Raw genomic sequence first — 24,330 nt, 5'->3', positions numbered from 1 at the left:
CCTTGTACAAACGTTCACCAGTAAGTAAATACAGTTTAAGCTGAGGGTAGATTAGGTTTGTAAATGCTTAACCTATCTCATGTTTCATGTCATTTTTCTATGCAAAGCAATAATCTCTTTTGTGAGAGGTGCATAGCCCGATAAGTATAAATTGATGAGAGCAGACTACTTACAAAATGAATAGCTTGCCAAGAAATTCTGATTTCATAATACAGACTTTCATTGAACTAAATGCCTTAGGGGCCTTTTGAGATCCTGGAGAGCTTTCCCTGTTCTCCCTGGCTAGACCACTCTGCTGTAACTGAACTGCATCTGTGACTGAAGGAATTGTTTTAGCTTCCTACTTTCCATATCAAACAATGATATGCTGAATCTAGTAATTAAAATTATTACTAAACTTTTTGTTTCATGGAACTTTCAATGCTTAGTGAAATCTTAGTGATATTCTGAATATCTAATGGGACAAAGAGAAATCTAAAGGTGAATAAAGAAGAATAAATTAAAAACAAATGAAAATGGAAATGTATCATATATCACATGATGCAACAAAAGCAGTTATAGGGGAAACTTTATAACATAAACACATATATTAAGAAATTAGAAAGAGCTCAATAAGAATTTACACCACAAGGAAGTAGATAAAGAAGAACAACTTAAGCCAAAAGTTAAGAAATGGAAGAAAGCAAACAATAAAGAATCAGAGTGGAAATAAATGACACAGAGAACAAAAAACCGTAGAACAGAACAACAAAACTAAGAGTTGGTCCCTCAAAACGATAAACAAAATTGACAAAACTTTATCTGGACTGACTGAGAATAAGAAAGAAGACACAAACAAAGAAACAAACAAACAAATAGAAATGAGAGAGGAGACATTACAAATGCTACTACAGAAATACACAGGATCATGAGAGACTATTACAATAAGAACCATCAGATGACAACAAAGAACACAACCTAGAAGAAATCAGTACATCTAGCAACACACAATCTATTAAGGCTGAATCAGGAGGAAATAGAAAATCAGAACACACCAATAATGAGTAAAGAGATGAAATCAGTAATCAAAAACCTACTAACACAGGTAAACCCAGGATCAGTGGTGAAGTCTACCAAAAATTTTTTTTTACACAAGAGTAACAGCAATTCTCCTCAAACTCTTCCAAAAAGTTAAGGAGGAAGGAATACTACTAAACTAATTGTACAACGACAACATTACCTAGATTTGCAACACAAATTCAAGAATACATTGAAAGTTTTATACTCCATGACCAAGTGGAATTTGGGAAGTGAAAAAATTCTACAATGAAAACTACAAGACTTTACTGAGAGAAATCAAAGATACAAACAAATGGGAAGACGTCCTGTAGTTGTGGATCAGATGAATTAATGTCATTAAAATGCCTATACTACCCAAAGACATCTAGCAATTCCACACAATCCCCATCAAAACTCCACAGGCATTCTTCACAGAAATAGAAGAAACAATCCTAAAATTTGAGTTTCAGTAGTTGGACTGTAATATGTTTAGGTGTAGATCTATTCACGTTTATCCTGCCTGTTTGCTGAGCTTCATGGCTGTGTAAATTGATGGTTTTCAGCAATTTAGAAAGTTTTTAGACACAATTTCTTCAAATCCTTTCCCCTGCCTTTTTATCTTTCCTCTTCCTTATTATTAGTATGCTTACTGTTTTCCACATGTCTTTGAGGATCTGTTCAGTGTTTTCATTCTTTAGTCTGTCTGTCCTTCAGACTGGATGATCTCTATTGAACTATCTTCATGTTCCCTGGTTCTTCCGCCAGATCAAACTAGTTGAGATCTCTAGTGACTCAGGAAATAGAATGTATTTTTAATAGCTACTGTGGTTTTATATAAAGGCATAATGTATGCAATGAATATTAATTGAGACTGTGGAGGAGTTAGGATTCTCCCATCCATCACCTGATGGGGAGGATATGGGTATGAGACAAAGGAAGAGGTGAGAACTGTGGGCATTGGGGACGAAGTTCTCCCTGACTGTCACGTGTATGTTCAGGACTAGGGAGTATGTAGGAAATGAGAACCACTTAAGCTTCATGTGAAGAACAGCCTTGGCGCCTAATCTCAGATCAATGAATTACTAATTACATGGCAGGTTAGTTAACCTTCCTATTTCTCAGTTTCCACAACTGTAAAATATTGGAAATTAAAATTAGTGCCAGGTACACAATTGTAAAGATAGCAGTTCTTGGAATCTTTTCCCACTACTACTAATTCTAAGCCATGTGTAAAATTTTATTACAATAAATTAGAACAACTTTCTAATTTGATGCCTTATATTGTTCACTTTCTCTTACTTATCTAATTTGTATTCATTGCAATGGTTGTGCAATAATTTTGGGTGTACGCTTTAATTTCTTTGAGGTCAGGGACTAGTATTGTCTCCATATAACTTCAGGGTCTACTGCAGAATAAACAGTCAGTAAACACTTTGTTCAGGCTACTTGTGTTCATAATCACAAGAATGATGGACTCAACAAGATGCAGATATTCCTTTTGGGTTGTTTACTGTTCTCCTTTGTTAAAATAAATCTGTGGAGTATAACATATCATCACTTCTTTTTCTGAATAGCTCACCTGTACCTCTGTCAATTCACTAATTCTGTCTCATAGAAAAGGCTGCCTTCATCTTCTCTTGAGATGGTCACATGTAATTTTTATCTTTCATGTTATTGATGTGATACATTACATTTAATTATTTGTGTCTGTTGAACCGTCATTGCATCCCAGAGACAAATCCCTCTTGGTCGTGTTGTATAAAACTTTCAATGTGTTCTTGAATTTGTTTTGCAAGTCTGGGTAATGTCATTGTGGAATAAGTTTAGAAGTATTCCCTCCTCCTTAACTTTTTGGAAGAGTTTGAGGAGAATTGCTGTTGATCTTTCTGTAAAAAAAATTTGGGTAGAATTTACCAGTGAAGCCATCTGGTCCTGGCTTTTTCTGCGTCAGTAGGTTTTTGATTACTGATGTCATCTCCTTTACTCATTATTGGTGTGCTCTGATTTTCTATTTCTTCCTGATTCAGTCTTGATAGGTTGTGTGTTGCTAGATGTACTGATTTCTTCTAGGTTATGTACTTTGTTGGCTTATGATGGTTCTTATTATAGTAGTCTTTCATGATCCTGTGTATTTCTGTAGTAGCATTTGTAATGTCTCCTCTTTCATCTATTTGTTTGTTTGTTCATTTGTTTATTTGTTTGAGTCCTCTCTCTTATGGTCAGTCAGTCTATCTAAAGTTTTGTCATTTTTGTTTACATTTTTGAGGGACCAACTCTTAGTTTTCTTATTCTGTTCTACTATTTTTTGGTCTCTATTTCATTTATTTCCACTCTGATCTTTATTATTTGCTTTCTTCCCTTTCTTCACTTTTGGCTTAAGTGGTTCTCTTTTTCTAGTGTCTTGGGCTGTAAAGTTCTTTTTGTTTGTTTGTTCGTTTTTACTTGAGATCTTTCTAATTTCTTAATATGTGTGTTCACTTTTATTATGTTCACTCTAGAACTGCTTTTGCTGTATCATGTAAGATATGACATATTCCCATTTTCATTTGTTTTAGATAATTTTTTTTTCTTTATTCACCTTTGGATGGTTTTTCTCCCATTGGATATTCAGAAGTTTCTATATATTTGTAGATCTTTGCACTTTCTTCTTGATTTGTAGTTTCATACCACTGAGATATGAAAGTTGGTATGATTTCAATATTCTTAAATTTGCTAGATTTCTTTTGTGTCCTATCACATGCTCCATCTGGAGAATGTTGTGTGTGCTCTGGGAAAATGTATTCTGCTGCTGTTGAGTGGAATTTTCTATATATGTCTCTTAAGTTTCTTTGTTCTTAAGTATAATTCAATCTCAATGTTTCCTTGTTGTTTTTCTGTCTGGATGACCTATCCATTGTTGTTTATTTGTTTGTTGGTTTGTTTATTAGTTTTAATGGGCACAAAACACTGTAATAGTTAGACATTTATCACTTATATCCCTCACAAAGTGATAACCCACCTCCCCCAATCTACTACCCCTCTGACATTGTTGATAGTTAGGTATTGAAGTCCCCCGCTGTTATCGTATAATTGACAAGTAAGTTTGAGAACTTGCCACCAAGCAATTAAATTGGGAGCACTGTACAAAGAGCTCAGTAAGCTTTCATAACCTTGATGTATTCGTGTCTCACAAGTATGTTCCTGTCAATATGTGGTTGTGTCTTGCTGAGTGGCGTTCATTATTGTCGTCGTGTGTTTTTGTGTGCTGTAGGAAAAGATCTGAACTTGAAATAGAACAATGAACAAACATTAAATTTCTTGTTAAACTTGGTGAGAGTAGAAGTGAAATCAGGGAGATGTTAGTCCAAATTTATGGGGATAAAGCAATGAAGAAGATGGCCATGTACAAATGGATTAAACTTTTTCTGAGGGGAGAAAATGCATCACCGTAGAAGAAAGTTCAGGGCGTCCAGTAATGAGAAGAACTGATAAAAATATTGCAAAAATTCATAGAAATCTGTTTCACAATAGTTAGCTGACTGTGAGGGAGAATCATAGCAGACCAAGTAAACATCGGTAGAGAAACAGGAAAATATTAACTAAAAATCTTGGCATGAGCAAAGTATGTGCATAAATGGTCCTGAGGGAGCTCTTGCATCATGACAATGCACTAGCTCACAGGGCCCTGTCTGTGAGGCAATAATAGCCAGGAAACAAATAGCTGTATTGGAACACCCTCCCCACTGACCTAATCTGGCCCCCAATGACTTCTTTCTTTACCTGAATACAAAGGAAATATTGAAAGGAAGACATTTTGATGATATTCAGGACATGAAGGGTAATACGAAAACAGTTCTGATGGCCATTCCAGAAAAAAAGTTCCAAGATTGCTTTGAAGGGTGGACTACGTTCTGCATGGGGGCATAGCTTCAAAGGGGAGTACCTTGAAAGCGACTGTAATAATATTCAGCAATAATATTCAGTTAAGCTCCTAATGTTATAATATAACTTATTTCTATCTCATGTGTGCTTGTTTTCGATTTATAAAAATAGCTTCTCTGTTACACATATATCCTCGTCTGTTTAGTAGTTAAGCTTTTGAATTTCTCATTGGTTTACAGAGATCCAGAATATACCACCTTGGACAACAGGACTATCCTCAAATGTCATTCCTCAATATGCTATTGCTGTTCTTAGATCCAAACTTACTTTCCTTTTGCAATTGCAAGTAAACACCAGACAACTTACAAAGTTATTATTGTGATTATTTAAGTATTGCAAAGTACAAGTTATCACTGGGTTCTTAAGTTACTTTTGTTCTAACTCTCTTTAGCACGTCAAGTTTGTGTGACATAAGATTTATCTAAACACCCGTATTACACTTACTGCATAGCATCAAATTTAGAACAGTAATTTAGACTTCTGCCTTTTCATCTGAATTATCCAGTTAATGAAACTAAACTGTGTGTTTTTTTGGTAATTATTTGAAAAATCCACCTATTCATTCAATGGAGTTAATTCTAAGCAGTGTCTAGTTTAAATCTCACATTTTAGTTAGACATCTTGATAAAAGATAATTTAAAATATGTATTATTTAGGCTATCACATTCAAGAGAAATAGGATCAAGAGGATATGAAATGTCCTTTATCTCTCACCCCGAGCCTACACTTACATTTGTCTTATGCTTCCATTTCTTACCTGATAACCCAGTGTCAGCAGCTCAGCTGAGCTGGAAAGCTGAGCTGGCAAATGCAGAGTAGCCATTAAAGCAACAAGCCCAAAATGAAAGTGTTAACACTTTACTTACTTACTGTGATGGTATAAGCAAGAGAAAGCACTGATTGCCCTGTTCCATTTTCCCTCATGGAATGGCATTCTGGTGGAAAGTCAGGTGGAACAGAACAGATATGGCGGTTATCTGACTGACAATGGAGTCCCCAACATAAGGCTATTGCCGTTTTACGGACCACGGGGCCAGGGAAAAACTGGGTGCTGAAATTGGGGGTAAAGTTTCTTTAAGTTTTTTAGAGTTCGACCACTACCAAAAAGGTCTCAGTTTCCAAAACCGAAGATAATAGCTAATTAAATGTTCTGCTAGACTCTATGATAATATTTACCCCACCGATGCTCTCACAAGTTATCTGTATACAGGTAAACAAGCATCTTTGTATTTTATAATAAAATTAACCTATAACTTTATTTGGTCACATTAATAACAGGGTGAAAAAAATGAATGCAATTTTGACATTTAAGTCATTGAAAAAAAGTTTTTTATATGTATCATAACTAAATTGAATAACCTTTAAACAATCCTTGCATATATATATATATATGTTCAGTTGTATGTTCATATATATATATATGTTCATATATATATATATATGAACAGTTATAACTATATACACTCCCAACATCTGAGCACCAAAATATGTTATACAATTACTAACAGATCTCAAGGAAGAAATATGAGGTCTGACAATTAAATACACCAACTCATCCTAGAAAAAGTGCTACATACCTACATGAGATAGAAATTTCTACATGAGATAGAAATAAGTTATATTATAACATTAGGAGCTTAACTAAACCAGGAGGTAATTTTAGGAACATTATGGAACAATGAAATTTGGATATTTATAAACCATATAACAATGTCAGGGGTTTATGGACTATAGATTGCAACACAAGAAGGATAAACAGATAACTGTCAGCATTTCAGTAAGAGCTACAGCCAATTTATATTTCCCTCCCTGCGTGGCACTTCTTTAACCTCTGTGAGAGAACTTAGTGTGCCCACTGACATTCTTTATTTCCCATCACATACGATAGTTCTGTGTGTGTGGGTGTGTTTGTCTGTATAGATATATACATATAGTGTATCTCATACATACCATATTGTATATACATAACATTATATACCTAGAATATATGTCTAGTCTATACATGTATATAATATACTATATGTAATACATTGTACATTATATATGCTATGTATGCATGTAATATACGTATATATACATAGTATATCATGTAGTTTGTGTAAAATACCCTAAATCTTCAGAGATTGGTATCAAGAGAGGAGGCCCCACTTCTTCCATGCAGTCAGGCTTTTCTTTTTTTTCTTCTTTTTCTTTATCATCTTCTTTTTCTCCCTCCTCACTTTTTTGTACAGGGTTGAATCAAGTACAGTGACCCTGAGTACGAATATTGCAAGATGAGGACCTTGAAATACCACAATATACATTTGGATTAAAACAATTGTCTGCACAAGGTCCCACTGTGTGGGAATTTAATAATTTATTCACTCAACATACAGTTATCAAATGTTATTTTGATCTAGGCTTTTTTCAAGCAAAAGAGTATACTGTTTATTTCAAGAATTTGCCAAGAATTTGAAGTTACAGAACATTTATATTTTTAAAATCAGCAGTTCATGAGTATAAAAAAAAGGTTATAATGCATTTTACTAATTTGTAATAAATAATTTATAAGTAAGAGGTAAAGTACTACCCCTTTTATTAATAAAAATTAAACTGTGATAAGATTAGATATGGAGGTTTGGGGTTATACTTTCTGATCTAACTAACTCTTATCTAGAGATCTCTAAGAATATCTCATATGTAGGTCACAATATAATGAAGATTTTCTACCTGGAGATGAGTCAGTATAGCTGAATGATTAAGAAGATGGACTCTTGATCCATTCTGCCTGTTCATATCTGTTCCTGTTGCTTATTAGCCATATTCCCTTTTTCCCATTTCCTAAATGCTCTGTCTGAATTTCCTCATCTGTAAAATAAGGATATTAGTTTTCTACACAGCTATCAGGGTTAAACGAGGTAATATATATAAAGTACTCTTAAGAGCAATTGGCAGTAAATGTGCTATACAACTTATTAGGTGCCGTTTGCTTGTTTCTGTTTTTATCATACTCTGATTGTTCTTGGCATAAAGTTCCATGTATTATAGAAATAGAATAAAAGAACTGTTCCCAAAATTAATGCACCCATCTATATTTAATGTATAATAAACAATTTTACAACACACATGAATCTACATAACTTGTCAAAAAAATCCATAGAAATAATTATTTTATTTGTTTGGAAATAAAAATCTGATGCTCTCAGGGCTATACTACTTGGCAAATATAGTATTTGGCAATTATATAGTACTATAGTATTTGGCAATTATATAGTACTTAGCAATTATATAGTACTGTGTTTTTACTTGATTTTTTAACGTATATCTTTCTCTGTTTAGAGTCTGAAACTCTGTTTTGTATATCTATGTATTGAGACAGGTTACTTAGTATGAAACCAGGCAGTTAGAGACTCCTTGGTAGACTGAGCAGAAACAGAACAAAAACAGAACACAGGACAACCATACCAGGACAACCCTACCAGGACAAAAACATCACCAATCCTACTCTGGGACAAATGGGTTTTTTTCAAAGGCCTCCCCCAAGCTAAGCAGTAGAGTGAGTCTGGGAAACATTGTATACATAGACACCCACATCCCAACATCCCCCTGCCAGGTAGAAATAAAGGTATAAAAACACAAGCTTTTGCCTTAGCCAATAAACACAAGCTTTTGCCTTAGCCAGTGGGCATCCCAGCTTTGGGTACCCCCTCCCACTCGGGAGCTGTAACTCTTGACACACTATAATAAACTATCTTCCTGTGGACCTCTTTGCCTCTCCCTGGTCCGTGTATCCATTCTTCAGCTCCACGAGACTATGAACCCCAGCATTCACTAAGCAACATCCTACATCATTTGGGAACTCATCCGGGATCTGGGAAGGGTAAATATTATCTGTGCTTGTCTACTTGCCCCCTTATGGCCTTTCATTATTTTCATCTCTTTCTCCTATCACACAAATATTGGGCCTCCGTCAGCCAGTTAAAAGTAAATAGCACGGCTGCCAACCTTAAAACTCGGAGGGCAGGCTTTGCAGAAGGGCTCGTCAATCCCCTCCAGTACTGAGCCTGAAGAACATTGGCCATAGTCCAACTGCCTTTCCTCTTGCCTTCTCTCTTGTGAAGAGGGGGGCCCAAATATGGTGTGAGGTAGGGGTGAATGTCTCCTGGCAGCAATTGAGGGGCCCTGCTCGTAGCTACTCTGTGGTGGATCCCAAAGGCTCCCTGGGTCTTCCCCTTGTGTGAATGCCTGGACGGGTGCCGTCCAGAGGCTCTCCCTTCCCCTCTGTGCTGCTTTCTCTTACACCTCAGCTGTTTTCTTTTTTCTTTCTGTGAGGAAGCTGAATAATGGCGCGTACCCAGTATTATAGGCCTTTGCAGAAAGCTGAGAGACCCTGGTAGTGGCTACTATGCAGTGGGTCCCAAAGGTCTCTCTGGTACCTTCCCAGCCCGACCGCCTGTAAGAGTGCCAGTGGCATGACTCCTCCATCTATACTGCTCTTTTCATCCTGTCACCATCTCTGCGCAGCTCTTGAAATGCTGGTCTCTTCTCTGTGAAACCTCAATACCTTCCACCAGCCTCAAGACACCTTAAGGTAAATGCATGGATCTTTGGACTCTATAGGACATCTCTGTGTCTCAGGATAAGATTTTCTTGCATTTAGCTCACCCTCTTATATTCTCTTACTGGGATCTCCTTCAAGTTTAAAGCACAGGTGGAAGTGTCCTGATACATACCCCAAATCTCTTTGTTGTTTTTGAGACCTTCCTGACGAGACAAATAAACAGTTAACAGGAGCAGGCTTGTGAGCTGGTAGATAGGGACAGGCAAAGAGGAAACAGGAGTGAGCTTATGGGATAACAGGAACGAGCTAAACATTAACCGCTTGGCTCTGACACAGCACCTACAAGCTGACAAACACCTTACATTCATCATAGGTGGAAACAAAATTGTTCCCAATCTCAACGACAACCCCCTACACCTTTTTGTTTTGACCGAATGCCTTCCTTACAAGCTGTAATCACGTGCTCCCCATTTACTATCTTTATGAAGAAGACTGTTACTGTTATATTAATCATGCCATCCATTTTTGTGATGCCCAGAGTCGAGGCATATACACCTCTACCTTATTATCAGCCAAAGCCTTTATCACCCTGTTGTCCAGCGCCAGACATTCAGGTGGGGACACACACACACACACACACACACACACACACACACACACATGGATTTGGGTAGGCGCCCACGGGGGCATGAGCCGGGCCGCCCAGTTAAGTGTGAATAAATCCTGGCACTCCGTGTCTCCCCACCTGCCTCGGAACCCTTCGCGCAGTGTCCGTGGCCCAAGTTTTCTAGGGGACACCCTAGACCAATTGTGGGAGGTGAATTGAAAAGGGACGCCTTTGTGTTCATCCTCCCTTCCAGGTGGGCAATTAGCCCTCACACGCCTTCACTCCCCCTGAATTGCATGTTGAAACATTGGGACAAACTCGATCCTCAGACTTTGAAGAAGCGGCGCCTGGTTTTCTTTTGCTCCGAGGTTTGGCCTTTATACAAATTGAAAAATGGGAAAACCTGGCCTTCTGAAGGAAGTCCTAATTAATATTATCATACAATTAGATCTATTTTACAGGCGGGAAAACAAATGGACAAAAGTTCCTTATGTACAGGCTTCTTTCCTCTAAGAGATAAACCAGATCTTTGCTAAAGTGTCAGATATTCCGAGGACTTGTGGCTGGAGTCTCTTGTCCCCCTCCTGCAAAGGAATCCCTATGGGACCCTCCTCCTTAAAGGAGGCTCCCCCATCAGATCCTCAGCCAGAGGAAACATCCCAAAGCTCTATACCCTACTCATCCTCCTGAGCCGGCTCCTACCCCAGCTCCGTCTTACTGCCCTCAATATCTGGGACCTCCTGTACGAAGATACTCCCAACTAAGAACAAAACTCCTTCCCTTACAGGAGATGCCAGGAGAATTTGGGCCTGTCAGGGTTCAAGTACCTTTCTCCCTATAGGACCTCAGACAAATAAAGGGGGACCTAGGGAGGTTTTCAGATGACCCTGACAAATATATAGAAGCCTTCCAGAACCTAACCCAGGTCTTTGACCTTTCTTGGAAGCATGTTATGTTACTTTTAAATCAGAGTCTCACTAACTCTGAAAAGCAGGCAGTTTTACAAGCAGCTGATACATTTGGAGATGATCAGTTCCTAACATATCATGATGAGCAAACAGCACGAGACCCCACTCTGGAGCCTTTCTTACAGGAAAGCGAGCAGTACCTGCTACAGATCCACAGTGGCATCCTGATACAGCCATGGGAAATTGGCAGAGAGAGCACTTTAGGCATGCATTTTAGAAGTTGTGACGAGCACGAGGACTAAGTCCATTGATTATTCAAAACTATCTACCATTAGCCAGATCTGGAGAAAGTCCCTCAGCCTTTTTAGAAAGACTCAGGGAAGCCCTAATCACGTACACTCCTATTGGGCCAGACTCCCTTGAAGCAGAAATGCTTTTGAAGGATAAATGTATAGCTCAGGCTGCCCCAGATATCCGCAGGAAATTACAGAATTTGGCTATTGGTCCCGAAGTCACCTTGGATCAGTTACTCAAGGTAGCCGACACTGTCTTTCACAATCGGGACCAGGAGGAAGCCCAGGATAAGGAGAGGAAAATAAGAAAAAAAGGCCGAGGTATTAGTGGCTACCTCACAGACCACAGCTCGGCAGGGTACCCGAAGAAAGTCTGAATGCCACCATTGTGGACAGTCTGGCCACTGGCAAAGGGAATGTCCACGGCAACCGGAGCTGACTCAGAGACCTCTGCGGTCCTGTCCCATTTGCCACGGGGATCACTAGAAGTCAGACTGTCCCTGAAGGCCTCCACCCCCTGGGACCAGCCTCGCTCAGCTGGACCCCCACTCAGGACTGATGGGGCCCGGGACTTCTACCAATGGCTCCCACGTCCTATTTTGCTATCGGGACTCTCGAGCCCCGGGTAACCCTAGAAGTAGAAGGAAAATCCATTGATTTCCTTCTAGACACAGGAGCTACTTTCTCAATCCTCTTCTCCAACCCAGGGGCCCTCTCCAATCGACATGTTACTATCTGAGGATTAACTGGCATGCCAATTACTAAATATTCCTCTCAGCCCTCAGGCTGCATATGGGGTGACCTAATGTTCTCTCATTCTTTCTGACTCATGTCAGAAAGCCTTACCCCACTACTAGGAAGAGACATTATGACTGAGGTAGGAACTATTGTTCTTAGCCCTGGAAGTCCTCCTAGCTGCCTCCCGGTAATAGAACCAACATCAATCCTGATGTTTGGGCCACACAGGGGGTAAGTTGGTCGTACCTTAACAGCCACCCTGGTACACATCCATCTTAAGGACCCCACTCTATTTCCTCGCCAGAGGCAATAACCTCTAAAACCTGAGGCACCGGAAGGAGTAATACCAATCATTAACAATCTCAAACAACAGGGCCTTCTTAGAGAATGCAGTAGTCCTACCCATACCCCCATCTTAGGAATTCCAAACTCCAATGGAGAATGGAGATTAGTTCCAGACCTCTGAGCCATCAACGTGGCAGTTTCTCCTATATACCCGATAGTTCCAAATCCTTACATGTTCTTAGCCCAAATATCTGAGACTGCCAGATGGCTCACAGTTTTAGACTTAAAAATGCCTTCTTCTACATATCTGTACACCCTGACTCACAATATCTCTTTGCCTTTGTGAAGACCCACACTTCACAGCTCACCTGGACGGTCCTTCCCCAGGGATTCAGAGATAGTCCTCACTTCCTTAGACAGGCCGTCTCTAAGGACCTTCACCTTCTCTAAGGACCTTCACCTTCTTCACCTTCTCTGTCTCCATTGTCCCTCTGTTCAATTACATCTTCCTCTTCCACCCTCTCTTCATCTTCTCCCTCACGAAATTCCACTTCAGCTGCAATACAATTCATTTCCAGACCAAAGATCTTGCCCCAGAAACAGCATCCTTGAATTTAGTGGGTGTCAGTAAGCTGCTTGAGGGCAAGACATATGCTATAGGTCTCATCTGTGTGCAAACCAACTCCAGCTTCGTCAAAATAAAAAGCTGACTCCATTTCATTTGGAAGAGAGTTTTCTGCCTGGGGATGCAAAAGCTGCAGTTAATATTTTATCTATAACAAGATCTGCTTTCTTCATTTTCCATCTTGCTATTAGCTCTCCTTTCTCTCTACGTCACTTCTTTGACGTTTCTTTCAAGATTTTACATGTGTGAGGGCCTTCTCCTGAGCAGCCTGCAGGCGGCTGCCATCTCTCCTGTGTTGAGCCCGCCCCCTCCACAGACATATTTGAATCTTATTGGACTGGTACCCTCCACAGCTCCACTTTCCTGACTCCCTGCCCCCCACCCTAACTTCCCCAATGCCAGAGCCACTTTCTCCACAAGCAGCCAGCACCCTCCGAATTGCATTCTTGGAAAACTATCAGAGTCTGGCAGGCTCCTGGTGGGCAGCGACTGCTTCAGGGTGCTCTGATACTTTTGCTGAATAGTTCCAGGCTCAGCACCGGCAACAAACCCCAGAATTTACATTAACCTAATGACCACAACACTTTCCACTCTGGTGAGTCCCTGAAACCCTGCCTCACCTGCCTTGCATACCACAGGAGGCTCTATCAGCAGCTGAACCTTAAGGGAGCCAGCAGGTGGCAGCAGGCCTCAGGGTGTCCTCGCTTTTTGAACAGCTACCCCAGGCTCAGTACTGGTGAAGAGTCCTTGGTTTGTAGCCCTGAAACGAATATATTATATATTAGCTATATTTTTAATAAAAATCTTTAAAAAAAGGAAACAAAAGACATAATATGAGGAAGTTGTCTTGAAAGTGACATTAAACTAATGAAATGAAATTAGAAGTATTTCTCCTTTTTCTAGTAAAATTAAAGGGAAAATTATGCAACTTGATTTACAGTTATACAACTTATTTTTTTATTATCTGACATTAATTAATTCATTCAACAAGTATTTATTAAGAATAAGAAACAGTTATTGGTCCAGATCGGTACTAGGCCCTTTGGAATATAAAAAATGAAGAAACCGTTTCTCTGCTAGCAATACTTCAATCCCACAAACACATAACAAACAGCTAAGCCGTAATACGAAATACTCAAACACAATGTAAAAAAACTCTAAACATGGAAATGAGCTGTGTGAAATGATGTTGGAAATACTATTTAGCAAGCTATAAAAGCCTGTTGATATGAATTTCAAGTCACACTCACTCACCTCAAATAAAACCCTAAGATCGAACTATTCAGATTTACAGCAGGGACTTATTTTTTCATCTTCCAGTTTTTGGTCAGCTCCTTCCAAATTTCCCTGAAGAAAAAGAGGCTTTTGCTTCTCAACTATTTCATATGTTGGAAGCATCTCATTCTCATTTTGGAGTGCACCTAATTTTTTACTAAAATGTGCCATCTTCACATCTTGGCTAATATTCTCAATGATGTCCACAGCATTTTCGGGACGCTCATCTAAGATCTTGCTCAGCATATTAGAAAGACGATCATACCTATTCGAAAAGAGAAAATTCCAGATAATGTTTGTGTCAAAAGCATTTGAAGAAGCATTTCATGCAGACTCAGTTAGCTGGTTTTTCGGAAACTTCAGCAACTTAAAGCCTTCAGAAATTTTATGTGAATAAACATTTATGGTAACTTCACCCACTGCCAGAAAAACCTAGTCTAGAAATATGATGTGAATATTTAATTTATTTAAAAATATTACAGTAAGATACATATTTTGCATCATGAACATTTTCACATTTTATTTGAGCTTGAAATTTCTTAGTTATCCGTTAAAAGTGATTAACATTCTTTTTTTTTTGTAACCTTAACTTTTTTCCATCCCTCTCTCCCTACCCTCACCAAATCCAATTTGATTTCTAAACTCTGTTGACTGTCTTAAGATATATACTCTTCTGTTTTACTTCCTAGGCCAATTGTCTACGTCAATGTTCTTTAGACTGATAAGAAATAGATTTCATACTGCAACCCCCACCACACACTGAAAAAGTGTCATAAAATATTATTCACCTTTATTAAAATGTGATGCATACTAATATTTTTGTTCTGTTAAAAACACTGCCCTAGGCTTTTATTTCATAACTGAGTAAGTGAAACTGCCTCTAACCTCTCATAAATACATTTTTTTCAATACATTACATTTTATCCAAAATTGCTAGGGTGTGCGTTTTCAAATACCAGATTTGCAGTGTGAATTTACTATTTAAGAGCTGAAAATGTCCATCATAGTGCTGTTATGTTGAATAGAAATGCCTCTGTCCAATACGGAAACATGCATAAATTTCCTCTGTGACAGATAAGCATTGTATCTCTCCAATTTCATTTCTAATAATCAGTTCAATTATAACTTCTACCCCAGAGAGGTAAATCTGGTAAAATCACTTTCATATAGTTGCTAAGTCCTACTTGATAGCCTTTGCTTGCTATGTCCCTTATATATCATTTCTCTCAAGAAATAGTTTTAAATGACTTTATTGTCAAGTCATTCCTGAAAACCATTCTTTCTCCGTTTAGAGTGGGTCTTCCTGAGATTACTGTTATGCTGCTATGTATTTGTGTGCATTATATATTTCCGATTCACCAACTGCATTAGGTTCATACATGGCCAAAGTGAGGGTTTTGTGTTTCTTTGCTGTTATTTTACTATGTCTTGTCCCTTATTTAGTAAAACAAAATAGATGCTCAGTAATTGCCTGCTTTCTGTTAATCGACCCTAGGTATTATTTTGTTGTGTGTTTTTCTTTAATATCTGTATTTAACTAACGGATCTTAGTAATGTCAAAGGAAAATATTTAGATCATACAGGCAACCAATTTGAAGGGCAGTTTTAAAATATTCTATGTGAAGAATATATCATTCTTTCCCAGAGTATTTCTATTCCTGCAAATGAACAATGTTATGATTAGAAGTTTCTTTAAAAATTCCTCAAGGTTTCTTAATATTTGTTCAGTACTGAAACGGATGGAGGAGCCTCCAGAATAAAAACATTGCTGCTTACGAGGCGGTAGCTGGAGTTGTAACTGGAGTCTTTGATTTGCTCCAATAGGGGACACGTATGTCATCAAATCAAGGACTCTAAGTCCACATGGTCATTTTATTTTTCAGGTTTCAATATAATGTCTATATGTGCTTTATTCATAGTTCTTCAGGCAAGAAGTCCACATTAGAAAATGGCTTTTCCTGAAATTGTGAAATATTTTATTAGACATTAATTCATAATTATACCTTTTAAGTTTGAGAGGATTAATAATTTGTTGTGCTAAAAGGAGGAAGCAATCTGTTTTGTAGGCTTTTTATTCAGCAATGTGGAAACCAATATCCAATCCTGTATTTTAAGCAAAGATTGTTTTAATTACAACAAAAAAGTTATTTTTATGGCTGTCAAATATCTGCAAATAACAGAGGGAGTGATTTTTTGGAAGTAGTTTTTAACTACAGGCTATAAAGTGCTTCGAAGATAATAAGGAATATTATAGAAGATATTCATGTATTACCTCAGAGATTTAACATTTGGAAATTAAATAAACTTACATATTTAAGTAATGTCAGTATTAGACAATTCAATAAAAGCAATATTCTCATTTTTGTATTCGATTTTAAATAGATTGTCAACTCCCAAATATTTATAATGAGTTCTTTTGGACTTTTAACAAAGTGTGTAAACTCATGCTTGTTAAACTCAGAAGAAATTTATATCGGAAATCCAAACAAAACCCCTACTGAGTAGCAGGTCACATTCTTGAAGCTTAAGTACATTGTAGTTTAAAACAGTAATATATAAATAATATTTTAAATTGTCAATCTCAGTTTTGTGAAAGATTCTACTATTAAATGCTATATTTTATTCTTCCGACACTAAAATTATACTGACTAATTCTCCTGGTTTGCCCAGCACTGAAAGGTTTCTTGACATGCAGAACTTTCAGTGCTGAAATCAACACAGTTTAAGGATAACTGAGATAGTTGGTCACCCTAGCACTGGCCTGGGTGGGGACTCACACCCAAGCCCTAGACACTAGAACTCCCTGTCCCTGGTAGACAGTTGCGTTTTTCAAGCATCTTGAACAGATGCTTGGATTTTCCTATTTCCATGGTCTCTTTCAAACCCAAGATTGCATAACTCCCAGGTTTTATTTCTGTTTGCAAAGGGCCTTTAAAGAAGCTAAATGAATGCTCACCAGTGACCTATTTTGTGATACGGTTACTAAGTCACTAATTCTCACAAATACAGACTTCTCAAATATATTTCCCTTCACCCACAGAAACACACTCTCACACACACACAGGTACTCACACCCCCTTCTTTAGCCATACTTTTCTCTTTCTCTCTCTCTTTCTTTCTCCCCCGCCCCCCCCCCCCCCCCAGACTCACAGATTTAAGCCCGACTTGCTGCTGCTCTGCAGTAGGTAAGCCTTAGCACTCTGAAGGGCAGTCTCAGTCAGGCTGGGGGCCGCTTCCCAGGCCCCAGGCTCAGCCTCGCCCGGATCATCCTGACTGTTTGAGTCTGTCTCCTGTAAAAGGTCAAATCTCAGCTTTTTTTGTTCAGCGTGGTTACAGCTCACATCCTTCGGTCCATACAGGCGGCCGTTGGTTTGCTGAGGTTGCTGAAAGCCGTTTCGCTTCGATTGGCATGTTTGATAAGGACTTGATTCTCCTTTATCAGGTGGTTGTTCCAAATGGTCAGAGTGAGGTGTCTCAGCTTCAGGAATCACACTAGCGGTCCTGTCTGACTGCCATGGTGCCTCAAGGACCTGTCTGGCCAGAGCCGGGGGAGGAGGAGTAGAAGAGGGTTCCTGAGGAAGAGGAGGTCGAGGTGATGCACCTGGTCCTGTGCCTTCATCCGGAGGTGTGCTGCCTCTGGATGGACGGCTCCAAGGAGGGCTACTTCTGGACTGGGGTCCAGATTCCAGCGCTGACTCGGACTCCGAGGTCTTAGATGAAGTAGGCTCAGGATCTTGGGAAGAAGCTACTGTCATTTCTTCCCATGGCCGCCCTTCTTCCCCGGTTTGTTGGTTTCCTTTATCTTGCTTCAGGGAGGTCGAGTTTTCCATTACGGTGTCAAGAGAGAAAAAAGTTCTGGATGAAAGGGGCGTGCAGATGTGGAAGGAGCGCAGCCAGACAGTCGCTTTGCTGAGGTCTGCTAAGGGAATCCCTGGGTCCTAACTTCTCTGCAAGTTGCAGCGTCCTGTCTCCATAGCAACCCCAGCAGCTTTCCTAGGGAGGAGTCCAAGAAAGATGAAAATCCTAGCCTCTGCTCCTCTTTCTAGCTTAGCCAATCCGAACTGCAGTCGACCAGTGGTGATTAGAAACCAGAGAAAGGGTCAGGCACTGGAGCACAAGGGGGAGCCAAGGTTTGGCGCTGGAGGTTTTTCAAGGTCTGATAGTTTAATTCTAGTTGAGCGGTGAAGGGCGAGTGGTGCCTTAGTGGAGGGACAATGCATTTGTAGGTGTAGGTGTGTGTGTGTGTGTGTGTGAGAGAGAGAGAGAGAGAGAGAGAGAGAGAGAGAGAGAGAGAGAGAGAGAGAGAGAGAGAGGGAGGGCCCTTGGGAATCTTGAGGTGACAATGAGACTCAAGTGTGCAGACCAGGAAAGCCCAAGATTCACACCTAGAAGACAAAGGTGTATCATCTGCGCCAACCACCTCTGGAAATTTTGGAGAATAAACAAGGAAGCTCCGATTTCTGCTCTTCTCCTCAAGGAATCTGCCAGAAGAGCAGCAGAATATTACCTTCATGGAGAAGGCAATGTAGGTTGTCCTATATAAATAAGACAGTTAATGAATTACAGGTTTTCTAACAATTGAAATTCAAATTAACCCACCACTATATTTGCATAGTATAATCAATCTTTATTTGTAATATAAATGTGAATTCATTTTGCAATATTTAAGATCACGACTATGACGATTGATTCATGTTATGCAATCTCCAACCTGAAGAAGGTCTAGATGATGGCACCACATCTGGCCTTGAATATAAACTAAGTAATTAGCTATGGATGTTAATTGGTTCTTTATCTCTGTTGGTTTATTTTAAAATAAACCCACTAATAGTTGTTATTTGACACTTCACAGTTGACATGACTTCCAATCAGCAGCATGCTGGTCATAAACTCTAACTTGATGAAGAACATACTTACCTCCCCCCACACCCAACTGGGTGGGAGAAGCACAGAACCCTTCAATAATTTGATAAGAGCTGTGGAACTTTACTCTTCCCAAAATACACATGGGTGCACACATGCAAACTGTTGCAGGTATTTCTGCTGATTTGGGTACCTCTTGAAGTCAATTTCCCCAGGTTAGAACACTTGGAATAGACTAAAATATGAAATGAAAGATAAACTAGAACTATACATTTTTTAAAAAACGGTGCAAGAGTTGAAGGGATTGTATTTTTCCCCCTACATGGTTCTTCTCTCTCCTCCCTAGCAGCTGGCATGATAGGATGGAGGCTGCTTTCTTGGGCTGACAAGCTAGAGCAGGGTAGTAGGACCAGGAGAAAGGAAACATGAAAGAACAGACGTAGCGCTTGCTTATGTCTCCACTTTAGGAGATAAGAGCAACTGAAAGGAACAACCTAAGAAAACGTCTATTATTTCTGTTTCATTTTCAGCCCAAAGCACCATCTAGGCTTAGATTCTTGTAATCCTCAAGTAGCTTTTCACTGATTGTAGAATAAGGACCAAGTTCTCAGCCTCTTACCTTCCCAACTTCATCTTAAACCACTCACCCCTCTCTTTCTGCAATCTAGTCACCCTGACTTTTCTTTCCTTTTCTCAAATGCTCCATGTTCCTTTCTACCTCAGAGCACTGTCACCTTCCCTCTGCCTGAAATGTATTCCCCTGTGTTTTCTGTTAGTTCTTTCCTAAGGAAACCCTTCCCTGATTTCACAGACAATCTCAGTTTCCCTTATTATAATACTCAGTACTTTTCATTCTTAGTATTCATCACAATTTGTCATTTTAGTGAGCTATTAGTGAGTTTTACGTCCTGGAGCCTTACTAGGTCTTGTCTGTAAAATCAGAGAAAAAGCCCATCCTACATTTGGTAGGAGGAGGGAGGAAAGTAAGCATTTTGAAAAACTCCCAGAGTTCTCTCTTGTGCTTAACAAGGCCTGCCCACAAGGGAAACTATTTTCCAAGAGCCTAAGCAATTTGTACTAGGATTGGTTTAGGATTTTACTAAAGCCTAACTAATCTGAGGGTAGATACTCAAATCTACCCCCTCTGGCCTTCCTGTATTGCTAAGGTTGGAGAGGGGGAAGGAAGCTGAGAAGCACTTGTGAATGTCTCAGGGAAGGGATATAAAACATAACAAAAGACTGAGATCTAATCATAGGACTAAGGAATGCTTGCCCTCCCCAAATAAATTACAACTCATATTAGCTAACTTCATTTACTATACTTTGACAAATCTCAAACTTATATTTAGACATTTATAAATTTCTAATTCATTAAGAGTCTGGGTACATAATATAGTACCTATTGGAAGACTATCAAACTCTTTTTTTTTAAATCTTGGGTACATTTTGTTTATCCTAAGGATAACACACTTGAACGTATTTTTCTTCTCCTTTATGAATTTCCAGTATTCTTTTTCAGAAAATACCCTCTTCTCTTTATCTTTCATAAATCGAAGTCTATATTCCTTATCTATAGCACTTTAGAAAGTATTTCTTTTTATAGGATGATACCATTTACTCTTGAAAACACTACAGCTTTATCAATTGTCACCTTAATCTGGAGCCACAGCTTAACTGCAGACATATCTCACATTCAGTCCTTTCTCCAAATCCTTTCTTAATCTGTATCACGGCCAGATTTACCATGAAAGTAATGAGACTTAAGCTTCAGGGCCCCACGCTTGTACAGGCCCCTTGCACTTAATTTCAAATTTATAGTTTTGCTTTTTTAAATGAGATCCCTCCAATTTATATAAGCTTTAGTCTCCTGGATCTGCCCTATTCTTTTACAGGACTCCAGAGGAGAAGCTCATACACATAAAAAGCAACCCAGTGTGCCTATTTGAACTAGATTATAACTTTACAGATTAGCTGAAATTTTCCTGGGTGGCCAACTCCCCTTTTGTTAGTTTTAAGTGAAAAGATGCAATTCACTTCTGGCTTTAGTTAATTTTAAGTGCACTCTTTGCACGACCCTGTTTTACAGTGAGCAACTAACACTTTGGGGAACATCTGTGCGTCATGCTGTTGATATAAAATATTTTATTTGTTCCTTACTGAAACCCAAACAATAGGAATTACAGTCTCAAACTCTATCTCAGAGTACTGAGAAAATTTGTTCAAGGTTATACTGCAGGAAAGTTTGCATCTGGGATTGAAAACCAATTCTGTCTGACTCTCAAGCTCATGGGGCCTCACATAACAGAAGTGTAGTGCTCTTTTTATTTTTCCGACATTGATATGTGACTTTACCAAGATCATCCATAGAATATAAAGCTAGAGATAAGTATGGGGGATAAAATACTCAGAAATTTTCCAAATAAATTACTTAGAAATATGAAATTAGACGTACTGCATTTTTCCATATGCTTTACGATAAAATCATCAACGAGGACTATTTAAAAGAAATGTTGAGCTAAATCGGGTGGTGGAGGCAAAATTTTGTTCTACAGAATATCTTTGCTTCCCCATACAATTAATATTGCTAGTCTTCACATTCATGTGGAAAATTTTTTCAGGGGTTTTGGTCAGGGCCAAGAAAATAAACACCGAGCATGTCCTAGCTTCCTGTTTCTAATTCAGGGTCTCAGCTCACTCTCCCCGCACAAGAATGCAGGACATGGTGAGGCCAAAAAGGGACACCAACGGAGCCATGGACAGGGGGTTCATGCCACTGTACTCTCAATGGTGGCTGGGTTGGAGATACAGGAAGCAGGATCCACACGATCCGCAATCCGCAGTCAGTTCTTCCTCCCACCAACCAACCAAACTCCAGTGTCCCCACGGCAGTTACATTAGTGGCTAATGGCTAATCGGTAACAGCTGATAGCCACCCAGCCACAGCGGAGGCCATCTGATTACAGCTAATGGCCATCTACTAACCGAGCCAGCACCTATCCACGTGAGGCCAAGAGCCTGAAAACTGCTCTCTGGGACTCTGTCCCCACACTGTTTGTCTAATCATCATCTCAATTAACATTTGGTCCGGATATTTTAAATCTGCCCATAGTTTTGCCTAGTATCTGCCAAAGTGCAGAATTCCCTAATCTTAGGCATAGATTTCCATAGCTTCTGCCAAGTGCCCGCCCTGCTCAACCCCATCTGGGACTCTTCTCCTGGCTGCGGTGGGGACTAGTCACCACAGTCCAGAAGGTCTTGGTAGGAGTAGCCCTGGCAGCCTGGATGTGCTCTGCAGCCAATGAGCAGGTGGTACAACCCAGGCAGAAACACCAGGTGACAACAATCCGAATGGCGCATGCCTGGCTGGAGCCCACTTTGCTGGTGTACCCCGCCAGCAGGAGGCAGCCCATGACAATGAGAAAGGCAGGGATCAAAAACTGCAGGGTGGCACAGGCAATGGGCTCATGAGGAATCTTAGCAGGGCTTAAACTTTAGTGAGATCTCACCACACCTGGGCAGCCTTTCCATTTAAAGCTAGCTTCAGCACGTCAGGTTTCCTTCCGACGGTTAAGGTGTCCACCGCCAGTGCGGAAAGCATTGAGAATTTCACTTTGCTACTGGGGATTCCAGCAGCCACGTTGGTACGAGTGGGCACCATAACCCGCAGAGTGAGTCGGGAGCTCGCGAACTGCTGCGAAGTGAGCAGAGGTGACCAGGCCCTACGCCCATACAGCGGCTCTCAGACTCACGAGGAGGGTTGCCTCAGCATCTCTCACTCACCTGCCTCCCCCTAATTGACTTTCTGGGAGACTGCCTAGCTTTTGATGGAATTCTCCCTATTAACAGGCCAAGTGGAGATTACTTAGGTAGTTTGATGGTATGGTGTTATTTGTTATTTCCTTGGGCCAGTTCTAATAAATCCCCAGCTTTCCTTGTCATTAACAATTGTAGATTGAATAGATTAGATTACACGGGTTCCATTCCATCCATTCCTAGAATTTTCTTTTTCTCTAAAATTTCATAATCACATCTCATTCTTCCCTCTCTCCTCTTCCATTGGGCTGACATGCAGCACAATATCTAATCTGATCAGCTTCAAATGGCCAATTAAGAGGAGAGGAGAGGATTTGATTACTAGAACCAAACCTGGGTGAAATCCTGGCTCTGCTTCTTATTAACTGTGAGCGTGGTCCTTTCATAAGCCTGGTTCCAGAAGCCTGGTTCCTTTCATAAAATGGGCATTGTAACATGCACTACAGAAGATTTCTGTGAAAACTTACTGAATTAAGTATGCAAACTGCCTTGTTGATAGCAGGTGCACTCCAGGGAGATCAGATCCTGCCATGATGAAGGGCAAGGCATATCCAAACTCTTCAAGGCATTTCATTCCCATTTTTGTCACATTTTATGGATAACGGATTTCCTGCAAATTGTGTTGCCTGAACATTGAATTGGCTGCCTCGTGGGAGAGCTGTGCCCTTGGTCATTCTTTGGCCTGTTGTCACATGGCTGTCTTCACCCTGTATGTCTTTCCTCTTCTTATAAGGATATGCGTTTTATCAGGTTGAGGGCTCACGCTACTCCAGTTTCTGAGTATAACTAATTACATGTACAATGATTCTACTTTCAAATTATATCACGTTTTGAGATAATTTTGCGGGGACATAATACAAGCTATACTAGGTGTTATATCTTTTTTTCACTATCTATCTCATCCTCTCAAGGATGCTACAGGGTACAGTGTGCTGTGCTAGTACTCCATGACTATTTTGCTTTGAACATAGGTTGAATGCTCAGGGAAGCTTAGTGACCTCACCTATACCATTTATTTTCTCTCCCTGGAATCGGAATTGGAATTCAACAACACCAGCCGATCTCTGTTTACTGTTCGAACTGAGGTCAGTAGGACACAACATATGACTGTCATGGTGCTGACGTCAGTCTTCAGAGACAGAAGGAGGGAAGGATGTATCTTTTACATGAAGAACACAAAGCTGAAAGACTATGCAGCTCTGACACAGGAGTGAGAGAGAAAAGTGAAAAGATCTATGAGTCCCTGACTGCTTCATACTTCTTGGTTCTAGTTCCTCAGGAAGTTCAAGTTCCATGAATCTTTTAATGAACTACCCTATTTTGCGTAAACTGGTTACAAATACAATATTCTCATTTGCAACGGAGTGCTTCACCAAAATGCCAAGGGAAAGAGTTTTAAAAATGAGAGAACACCTCAGATTCAT

General features: G+C 39.7%; 1 protein-coding gene across 1 annotated transcript; it reads right to left on the bottom strand.

Annotated features, from left to right (window-relative positions):
- Positions 1-13,669: 13,669 nt before the first annotated feature.
- LOC117020478 (radial spoke head protein 4 homolog A-like) lies at positions 13,670-18,158 on the bottom strand. The gene is made up of 3 exons (XM_033103004.1): positions 17,381-18,158; positions 14,210-14,495; positions 13,670-13,715 (listed from the first exon to the last, which is right to left on the bottom strand). The coding sequence occupies exons 1-2, from the start codon at positions 18,058-18,060 to the stop codon at positions 14,234-14,236; spliced, it is 942 nt and encodes a 313-aa protein (XP_032958895.1). The 5' UTR covers positions 18,061-18,158; the 3' UTR covers positions 13,670-13,715; positions 14,210-14,233.
- Positions 18,159-24,330: the final 6,172 nt, after the last annotated feature.

Source organism: Rhinolophus ferrumequinum, chromosome 3 (genome assembly GCF_004115265.2).
Source record: "Rhinolophus ferrumequinum isolate MPI-CBG mRhiFer1 chromosome 3, mRhiFer1_v1.p, whole genome shotgun sequence".
Taxonomy (NCBI): Eukaryota; Metazoa; Chordata; class Mammalia; order Chiroptera; family Rhinolophidae; genus Rhinolophus; species Rhinolophus ferrumequinum.
The sequence above is the reverse complement of the archived record's forward strand: the minus strand, read 5'-3'. Positions and strand labels throughout refer to the sequence as shown.

Bases quoted from the DNA above. Each gene is read 5' to 3' on its own strand.
- LOC117020478 (XM_033103004.1), bottom strand. From the start codon at position 18,060: ATGGAAAACTCGACCTCCCTGAAGCAAGATAAAGGAAACCAACAAACC. The intron at 14,496-17,380 runs GTGAGTCTGGGG...CTTTTCGAATAG, and splicing joins AGCAAGTCGGGCTTAAATCT to GTATGATCGTCTTTCTAATA.